This window comes from Arachis ipaensis, chromosome B04 (genome assembly GCF_000816755.2).
Source record: "Arachis ipaensis cultivar K30076 chromosome B04, Araip1.1, whole genome shotgun sequence".
Taxonomy (NCBI): Eukaryota; Viridiplantae; Streptophyta; class Magnoliopsida; order Fabales; family Fabaceae; genus Arachis; species Arachis ipaensis.
The window spans coordinates 6,643,854-6,654,018 of NC_029788.2; the positions used below are offsets into that span (position 1 = coordinate 6,643,854).

General features: G+C 34.8%; 2 protein-coding genes across 2 annotated transcripts in view; both read right to left on the reverse strand.

Moving 5' to 3' along the window:
- LOC107638665 (probable tyrosine-protein phosphatase At1g05000) overlaps positions 30-10,165 on the reverse strand; it is a 17,132-nt gene continuing 6,996 nt past the window's right edge. The window contains exons 2-6 of the mRNA XM_016342021.2: positions 2,133-2,419; positions 1,961-2,054; positions 753-810; positions 616-659; positions 30-527 (exon numbers count right to left, since the gene is read on the reverse strand). Coding sequence (XP_016197507.1) covers positions 342-527; positions 616-659; positions 753-810; positions 1,961-2,054; positions 2,133-2,326 — 576 coding nt within the window. The 5' untranslated portion in view covers positions 2,327-2,419 and the 3' untranslated portion in view covers positions 30-341. The remainder of the gene's footprint in view (positions 528-615; positions 660-752; positions 811-1,960; positions 2,055-2,132; positions 2,420-10,165) is intronic.
- LOC107638666 (ubiquinol oxidase 4, chloroplastic/chromoplastic) lies at positions 3,638-7,417 on the reverse strand. The gene is made up of 9 exons (XM_016342023.1): positions 7,045-7,417; positions 6,762-6,954; positions 6,262-6,355; positions 5,832-5,947; positions 5,150-5,258; positions 4,956-5,024; positions 4,584-4,655; positions 4,438-4,485; positions 3,638-4,077 (listed from the first exon to the last, which is right to left on the reverse strand). The coding sequence occupies exons 1-9, from the start codon at positions 7,164-7,166 to the stop codon at positions 3,860-3,862; spliced, it is 1,041 nt and encodes a 346-aa protein (XP_016197509.1). The 5' UTR covers positions 7,167-7,417; the 3' UTR covers positions 3,638-3,859.

The window sequence follows — 10,165 nt, forward strand, 5'->3', positions numbered from 1 at the left end:
CGCAATAGTTTTTTTTTTTTTTTAAATCTTTTTTATCTTTTAACACCATTAAGGGGAATGGAGCAACAAAACCATCCAATCCACTGGTGTCAAGTTTACATAAATTGCTATAACTGGGGTATTTTCTAAACAAGCTGACACATGCTTCACCATTGCTACAGGTACCAAAAAAATAAAACCAAAAGGATGGAGTTCAAACTTAAGTAACAGTCCAATTCAGCCATCTCTGATTTTTCAAACGAAGAAAAAACAGAAGACAGAAAAAGGTCCCTAAACTTCTCTTCGTCACGGAAATTTTCCCTTGAAAGGAATCAGCAGCCGTCTAATGTGCTTCATTATTTCTATTTCCTTGAGCATGAAAATGATAATGGGTAGTGCTTCAAACAAGAAATGTCGAATAATTCTATGAACCTCTGGTCTGACACTCTGGCTTTGGCTGCTGCAAACCTTTGGTACTCATCAAAAACAGATGACAAACACCATCTCTGCAATCTTCTTAAGCATCCTACCAAACAACCAGTGCGGTGCTGTTTCATGCAAAAGCTAAAAACCTTAAGTCTGGGGGTAATAACTCAAGTGTTAGTAACAGGGAACAAGAAGAACAAATTTTAGTACCTTCCCTCGTTTACAATGAATAAGCACGGGGTGGTTTCTAACATCTGATGCAAGCAAACAACGTTAGATTAATAATCACTCAACAGGCTGTGCTAAGGGCTAACATTGTAGTAAAGAAGTTAAAGAGTGTGTAATACCTAGGACTACTTTCAAAGCTTCTCGAATAGTATCCTCTGGGATGTTGACAAAGGGTTCCTACCCACAACAAGTGTAATCAACGCTGAGAATATATAATAGTACATAATTTAAGACATAAGTTGAAAACTTAATATTGTGAATCTTTTTCCAGTTAAGAGAAATAACCCAAGGGCCAAGGCATCCCCATAGCATAGCCTTAACTCCCAGATAAAAATGTCATTATCCAGTGGAAAGCAAGCATGTATGATTGAGTTCACTATATCAGGCAGCTTCAAAACTTTAATTAATAAGATAATATAATCTGTATTGGACAAGGGAAGCTACAAGAACAGAAATTACCATGGACTCGTGCAGTGTTTTTCTTTTAAACCTTCTCTAATGTAACAAGAAGAAGCAGATTTATTAAACTTATAGGAACTTTCTGCGGACTACTCATATCTTCATCACCTCACTAATTCTAAAGGCTTCCTTGGAGCAGCACATAAAATAGCCACTATTCACTTGGCAACTCTTTGGATATGAATCCAGTAGTAGGATCAGTTGTGCTGTGCAAGCCAAGGAGGCAAACTACTTTTAAATAACATTCATCTACATAATATTATTTGAAACAAGCAGCAGCACATCACATAAAGACCAAATTCGTATGAGCAGGCACAACTACCAGCCATAGGTTCAGCAAGCATTAGAGTCTCTTCTGAAGCTCCTATTAGTATATTACATGTTTGGTGTTTGTATATTGGATTATAGAGTGAATATGAAATGGAGCTTGTGGAGGTGAACATATAATTCAACTGAAATGTTAAAGGGAACCAGATATATGGCATTCAAATGCTAGATTCTTGGAAATAATATTCATGTGATGTGATCATGTCTAATTGTCTGACAAAAATTCATAACCAATCCCTGCTTGCAATCATCTTCCTAGTTCAGCACATAATGCAGTGTGCATGCTTGTGTTTATATCACAATCAGTGTTTGTGATATGATTCTACACCAGAAGCTTCAACTACGTATAAAAAGTCTAATTACTTGTTGAAAGCTATACTTAAATTACTTGTTGAATCACAATTCAGCAGCAAGGCAGCAAGCAACAGATCAAAACAGTAGAGTAAAATCTAATTAAGCTGATGAAGATTGCAATATTAAGAAGGAAATAACATTTCAAACAGTGTGATCAAGACCAGAATGAAAGGAGAAATTACGAAACCTTACAGCCATCGATCCCGAATTGGAAAAGCCTAATTCCATGAGACTTCAGAAACTCTGAATTGGGTTCCGGATAGGGCTCGGGGCACAAACATCTTCACGAAAATACACTCTCAGATCAAAATCCATTCATCAAACAGGTAAAGGTCAAAGAACAGAACACGGAAACTCACACAACGGAACGGAGGTGGAGCGATTTCAGGAACCCGAAGTTGGCGGGTTCGGGAAAACCAGAGCGGAAAATGCCGTTGTCCACCACGGCGAAGTTCAGCGGAGGCACCAGCACGTCGTCGTCATCAGCAGCACCGCCGCCTTCGGTGAAGGATCCGGAAGGTTTCGTGTCGCCATTAGTGCTATCGAGTTTCATGGCTTTGGCGCCAAAAAAAAAAATAAATAAATAAAGGAGAAGCGGCGATGGAGCAGAGTGAATACTGAATATACAGGCAGCTGCGGTGGTTTCCTTTTTAATGGAACAGTAATATATTATGAATTTTAATTTGTATATATTATTCGGTATAAAAGAGTTTTATATATATTTAGTTGTGAATTGAAAATTTTGAGAGAGGAAAGTCAAATTCTTCATATTTGATTTGATTGAATATTTAGTCAATATCATTGGAGTCTTGGTGGATTATATCTACAGCGACATGGTTTGTTTATTGAACATAACATTGATTAGTAATATTACTATCCAAATATATGAGACTCGAACCCGCAACCTCTTAATTGAGTATGGAGAGACTATGCCATTTGAGCTATTACTCATTGGCTTCATGAACAAATATTTATATTAGAAAAAAGTTAACGTTTGATTATATTATTCTAAAACCTATCAGTTTAAAAAATTTGATTTGGATATCAGGCTAAAAAAATAAATGATTTACCTCTTCTAGATTGTGAAGTACAACTTTGAATGATAAAATATCATTTCTAATTATAGATTAACGACATAGATTAATTTTGTGAACTTTTAAATTAATTTTTCATTAACTGTTAGAAAAATGCATTTGACTTTCAAAAATACATGATCAACATTCACAGGAGGCAAATAAAAATAGTTTACTCTTTTAGCATCTTCTAAAGCTATTAGGATCGGAACTAGTCATTTAATCGTGGGGTCATAGTGTGGATTCTAGAGGCAGTGGAGAACCATATATTTATCAAATTGTGAAATCATATCAAAGGATGAAGGATGAGGGGAGATTGTGATTGGATTTAAGTTTGGCATTTGGCCTACCCTGCATGCAGTGTTGGTTTATTGCTGTCAACACAAAAGACACAAACCAATTTTGCCGCAAAATTCTGAGAGGTCCTGTTTGATTTTTCTAGTAAATTGTCGCCAAGTTGATGGCCGAGTTAGAATGACAATGCCAACCTAACTAAACCTTTTGCCACGAAATGATTGACAATACATGCAAGTTGAAATTGATAAGGATGACAAGAGAATGGAAATTAGGTGTTCTCTTTTCATTTCTTTTGTGATTACTATTTGATAGGAAATTGTCCTAGCAATTTGCCATTAGAGAAATCAAGGAATCAATGTTGTTTACTATGTGTCAATTTATATAAAAACCGAATTATATACTACAAATTTATCAATTCTCTTATTTCTGCAATTTCCTTAAAATAAATTTCAGTTGTAAGAAAAGAAAAAGAAAAACGGGTATTGCAGCTGAAGTTAGGTAATCATGTGAGAAGAGAAACTAAATTATCCGGTTGAGCAGAAAAAGGAAAAACTAAAATGATTATACATTTGAGTATGGAGATATATGGGATACATACATAATGTGTCTGTGGATGGAAATCTATTTCTATTTACTAACTCTAATAATTATTCATTGCCTCGTATAATTTTCTTTCATGAATGAGTTATGTATTTAGTGTGATTGTGCCGTGTATTTTACTTGAGTTTGGCTGGATTTGAAGTAACAGATTTCTTTAAACAGTCTACTATTCCTTCGCAATCTGCTTCAAGGTTACAGAGTGCAGCATCACCATCATTATCCGCTGAATCCGAATGCGGAGACCGGAGGTTCCCATGCGTTTGACAGGCCTTCATTGTCTTGCAATGTTCCGCTTCATCATCTCTGATATTTACAAATACGTCGTACAGATTCTCTAGAGGGGGCAATATTCAAAATTAATATATTGTTAATAATCAATGTTAGCAAAGTTCATGAATTAGAACCAGGCCCAAACAATAGTGTTGTGTCTGCCATACAATCATCAAAACATGGAAGTTCTAACAAAAGTGTACACAAGCAGAGGGGTTTGCATGGGAGAAAATTTAAAATCACGGGAAGGAAAAAAATGCTGACTATGTTCAGAGGCTGAATGATTCATTAAATTGAGTGATTAGCTGTTTCTTAAATTGGATTCATAATTTCGTATGGTGAGATTCAGTGACAATAAATGGTTTTATTGGGCAAAACAAATTCAGCATAATAATACATGGTGGAACTGGGTTTGGAGGCTTACCTATCTTAGGCCTTCTAGTATTTGGAATTCTGGACGTTTGAAATTCATCTGAGAAAACATGAGAAGGGAAATGTTAGATTCCATGTATATCTTTTCACCCTCCAGTCGACAACCATAGGTAAAAAAAAAAAAAACAGAAAGCTTACCGAACAGATATAGATCACCGCCTGTATAATAATTCACTGCAACCTCAGGAGCTGGCAGTTTTTTCAAATCCTCTGCATATAAGTTTATAAGAATTCAGACAATGATATGGTTATTGAATTACATAAGAGTCAATTTACTACTATTCTGTAATAAAATCAATGTGAGATCATTTATTTATTTGTTCCATTTCTTTTTCGAAGATAAATTATGGTCATTTCCAGAACAAATCAATATAAGACAGAAACTGAAAGTTGAAGGATCGAACTAAAGTTGGGGTTCTGGCCCTAGCTCATTATGAAAATATACATAAGAGCATAAACATATGAAAAACTAACACAAAAAAGGATGAGAAGAAACTACGACCATCATACCTCCTTGAGCCTTGATAAATTTGTCATAAGTTTCAAATGCATGACTCTCTACACATTCTGAAAAGTGATCTGCACTAGCGCAAACCACATATATCAAATAAAAGACTGGAGAAGCAATTCGTCATGAAAATCCAACCACCAAACTGACAGATGTAAACAGGATTAATATGAAAAAGCAACTAGTTAGTACTTACATGCCATTCTTGGGCTTATCGCATACATAAAAACCGTCATTATATAATAAAATATTGCAATATGTTGAGCAAGAAAACGGTCAAACCACCATGCATTCCCCCCTAGCTCCTGCAACCAAAGACCCATGTTATATAGCATACAGTGAAGTATGTGAAATTGTGAATAATAGAATTCATGCATGTGATTGCACACTATAAACTTCCAGAAACTTCGCCCAGAAGTATATGCCAGTTATAAGATATTTTTAGCAAATACTTTCTTTTGAAGGCATTTTCCATTATCAAGTTATTTTTATAAACTACATCTGTGGGTCTTGAATCAATATCTTTGAAGAGTCACATACTACTCTGATTAACTACACAGTTGAATCCCAATTATATCAAAGGACCTCCCTTGATCTTTTCCTACATTCACTATGGCCATTTGATTGAAGCCTTAAGTTTGTCCATTTCTAAACTAAATTCATCAAATATTAAACAACACATGGAAGGGTGAATACTCCAATTTTGTATAACGATATCTTTTGAGGATTTAACAATAAGATACTAGTTTGGGTTTTATTATGTGTGTGTGTGTGTGTGAGAGAGAGAGAGAGAGAGAGAGAGAGAGATATCTAGAACCAACACACCAGAATAGCTCTAATGCACATCAGAAAGAGGCAAAATTATCTCGAGATCTTACTTCCATGATGAGTAAATGATGCATTTCATTCCAACTCTCAGCGAAATGCACTTTCAGATAGTCAGCCCGCCTCCACCAGCCGAAACTCTCGTACATGTGAAGAACTGACATAAAGGCTGCCATAGATAATGGTACACAAAAGTTAATACCAAATATCTGCAACCAATGCACAGCATATCCCTGTGTTCATAACTAAAAGAATACATTGTGCAGTAATTTTCACTAAATTACAGCTGTGCAATTGTAAGTTTCCAAAGTATGATGAAGTTATAAGAAAACAAAAGGGCCATATGCAGGTTTGTTATGTTCATTCTTTCAAAAGAGCATGTAAATTATGTGTATCAGCAACCAGCAAGGATTGCTGTTCATTAATTAGAGTTAGAGACAACAACTTCAAGCCCCTCAACAGTTATTAAAGAATGGCACTTACCAAAATAAGGAACCCTGGCAATTGTTTCAAGAACAAAAAACCTTGCATAATCCCGATCATGGTACAAAGTATCAAGTATCTTTATCACAGAATCCTGAAAAATATCAACAAGGCAAAAAAATAAGCAAACAGAAATAGACATCAAAACAAGCTTCTTATGTAAAAAGCCACCTCTGTCTCCCTGAGAGGGGATCAGCCAATTCAAGATTACAGCCTCAATATGAGAAATGACAGACCAAGCATCATATTACTAAAAACATTCTACAGAGTATTGATTTCTCATTCTCAAAGCTATAGTATGAATTCTCATTGCCAAATCCGTAGCTTTCAGATGCTATAAACTATTAATCAATGACATCTACCTTAAATTGCCAACTGAATTGAAATTGAGCATGCTCCTAATTGAGCACTTGCACACTAACACTAAGCAGTTGAAGTAGAAAACTTAAGCCAACATGAACACAATAACGATATAAACGAAGATAAAGTAATTGACTTACCGTGAGAAAGATATTGACTGATTGTTCAACCTTGATGACGAATTTCTCAAAGGACGACGACGATGAGCTTGAAGTTGAGTCCCCACTTTCAATACTGGCTTTACCGGCATCATCAAAAGTAGAAATCTTAGAGGGTAAGGATTCTTTCAATTTCACTTTCTCCTCGTTATCTTGTAACATAGTTGCGCGCACCCTATACACACAAAAGAAAGTTGAAAGCATAAAATCAGAGCGCTTCACAAAACTCAAATTGAAGGAGGATCAATAATCAGTAATCAGGAACCTGGGAAGCGATTGGCGAGTAGTGCAGGGATTGAAGTTGTGTGAGAAGGAAGAAGAATGTGGTGGTGGGGCCTTGAAGGTGGTGGTTGCGAAGAGCGACGAGGAGAGAGTCGTCGCAGCCATGTTTGTGTGAATCGGAGGGAGAGAGATATTAAATGAGATATTAACGGAAATTGGGAAAAAGGCGGCACCCACAGAGAATAAACGACAAGGTTATAGTTTTGGGGAAGAAGAATAATATCAGTGATGGGTTTGTCGTTTGGTGCTGGTTAAGGTCGTTTAGTTTCACGGCAATTCCGGTGTCCACTTCGATGGCATGTCTCTACTCAGCGGCATATTCCGTCTCTTCATCCACCTCAACAGAACAATACGCCAAGATCTAGGAGAGGATAAAAAAGTGGAACATCAAAAGAATGTTAATTTGTACATGAAACCATAGTTATAAAAATTAGACCGGACCGACCGATCCGACCAAAAAATCAGTGAATTGGTAATTTGATCGGTTGAATAAGTTGACTGCATAAGGAACAAAACCGGTTCGGAACTTTTTTGTTTTTCCTTACCGAAAAACGACGTCATTTTGTTTTTTTAAGTTTTAACAAAAAATAAAAAATAAGAAAAAGCCCTAACCCTAAACGGCTACCCCAATCCCCCAATACCCTTCCCCTGACCCCTGGACCTAGAGGCTAGAGGCTAGAGGCTGGAGCTCTCGAAGCCTTTCTTCCTCACCTCATCACACCAACAATTTCGAGTCTCTTCCTCCCCTCATCACACCAACACTCTCTTCCTCGCAGTCCCTCTCAGTCTAGAAGACTCTCTTCCTCTGCGTCTCCTCCGTCGCGTCTCCTCCGTCGCTGCTGCGGTGCTGCCTCTCCGTCGCCAGAATCTGCCTCATCCAAGTTGGTCTCCAAACTGTGAAATCTGTTCTCTGTTTTTTTTTTAGTTATTTAGTTGGATTTTAATTTGATTAAGGGAGTGAATAACTGATAGGTTAATGGCAGATTGTTGATTATGTATATATTGTTGAGTTATAACTTGTTATATTGTTGAACTAGTTAATGGCAGATTGTTGATTTTTTTCTGATTTGTAGTGGTTATGGTTGTTTTTGTTGATGTAACATTGCTGTGAATTTATATTGCTGGATCTGGAAATATTGAATAGCTGAATAGATTTTCTGGTTATGTTGAATTTGTTGATTTTTTATTATGAATTTGTTGATTCTTGATTATGAAATTACTGAATTTGTTGAATTTTTTATTGTGCATCTGTTTAGTGTAGTGATTGCTGGATTTTTTATTAATTTTTGATTATGCCATTATGCCTGTTTGCTTTAGAAGAAGGATTGCTGGATTTTCTAGCAATTTTTATCGAATTATTTGCTGTTGAACTATTATCCCACTGTGCATCTGTTTAGTGTAGTGACTATGTGTCTTTTTGTCGAATTATTTGCTGTTGAACTACTATGGTGTTGCTTTTAAATGTGTGTTGAATTGAATGGTTATTTTCAACTTGAATGCAACCATTTTACTTGTGAGTTAAGTGCTTGTTATCCATTCATCAATTTCTCATGGCTATTTGTCTTAGTTAGGTACCAATGTTGCTCATAATTTAAATCATTCGGCAAATTGAGGCTTGAAAACATGTCGGCAAAACTGGTTTTGTCCAAAACAGATTTTAGTGAATGCATATATGGTTGCTTTTGTCTTGTCTAACAGGAACCCTTTGAATTGAACTGTTGGAAATAGGTTATGCTTCCAACATTGAACAATTGATGTGAATTTGTATTTTGTAATAGCTGTTGTTTTATACCTTTGCTATTATAGTTTTTATTTACGTGAAATCGGTTTTATCGATTCAACTAGTAATTTATCGGTTAAATCAATAAACTAATAAATTAATAATCTGACCGGTTTGATCACCGGTTCGATTCTTACAACTATGCATGAAACTATTATATTTTGTATACCGTATTATTTGTTTTGTCATCATTCTCATTTTTGTCATTAATTTTGTAGTTGTTTTGAGTTCGTCTTCTCTATCATTGTTGTTTGCTTTGTGGACTATTTCTCTATCGTCATCTATGTTTGACTCATGTTAAATCTCAATCACAGTTTTATGTTCAAACTCAACATATTACTTAACTATGAGCACTTGAACTTGAATTCGTCCATGAATCTAAAATATCTATTGCATACTTACTTTGTCAACAATGAGCATTGTGTCAGATTGTATTAGCCCGTCAAATACGATAATGGAATTTTTGTGCAAAATATTGTTCATCTTCTTCAAAATATGACTTTGTATTCTCTGATATAGACCATATTATTGCTTCGCCAACGTTATAGGCATGGAATAACAAATGAAAATAAATACTTACACTCAAAACTCACATTCTCATGTAGGGGTGGAAATGAGTAAGGTAGATCAGAGTAGAATTTGGACCTAATCCTAATTCTACCTGCGGATAGAAAACACTCCAATTCTAATCTTAACTGTTAATGTTGCAAATGTGAGGAGTGTATGGAGTTAGTCCCACATTAAAGAAAATAAGAAAGAGTGAGTATTTATAAGATGAGAGACTCATTAATTTAGCACTTTAAGATTTTGAGTTATGCAATATTATTATATAACCCTAATGAACAGACAAATTAAAAATTTAATACAAATAGCATAATAATGGTCTCAAACAATATAATCATCAAATGTTTAATTTTACATAAAAATTTTTGTTTAAATTAATAACACAAATATAAATAAAATTATTGTAAGTTTATGAACATGTTATTTGCTACAACAATACTATCACTAATCTATAAATTTAGATACAATATCATCATCATTTGTAATTGATTATTAATTGATGATTTTGGCTTAATAATAAAAATTTTTTGCATTAAATAAAAGCTTTTTGATTCAATATCCATATATATATAATGGATTCCTAAATCCCTGAGATCTATATACTTGCATTTACATCTTAGTAATTAGAGGAATATCATGGTTAATGGATGTTTTTGACAAGGTTACTTGTATTGTTAATATGGTCAAAGTTTAGTTATTATTTTGGTTTTCTTTTTTAAATAAAAATAATTTTTATGGATATTAAGTTTACTCTTTTATA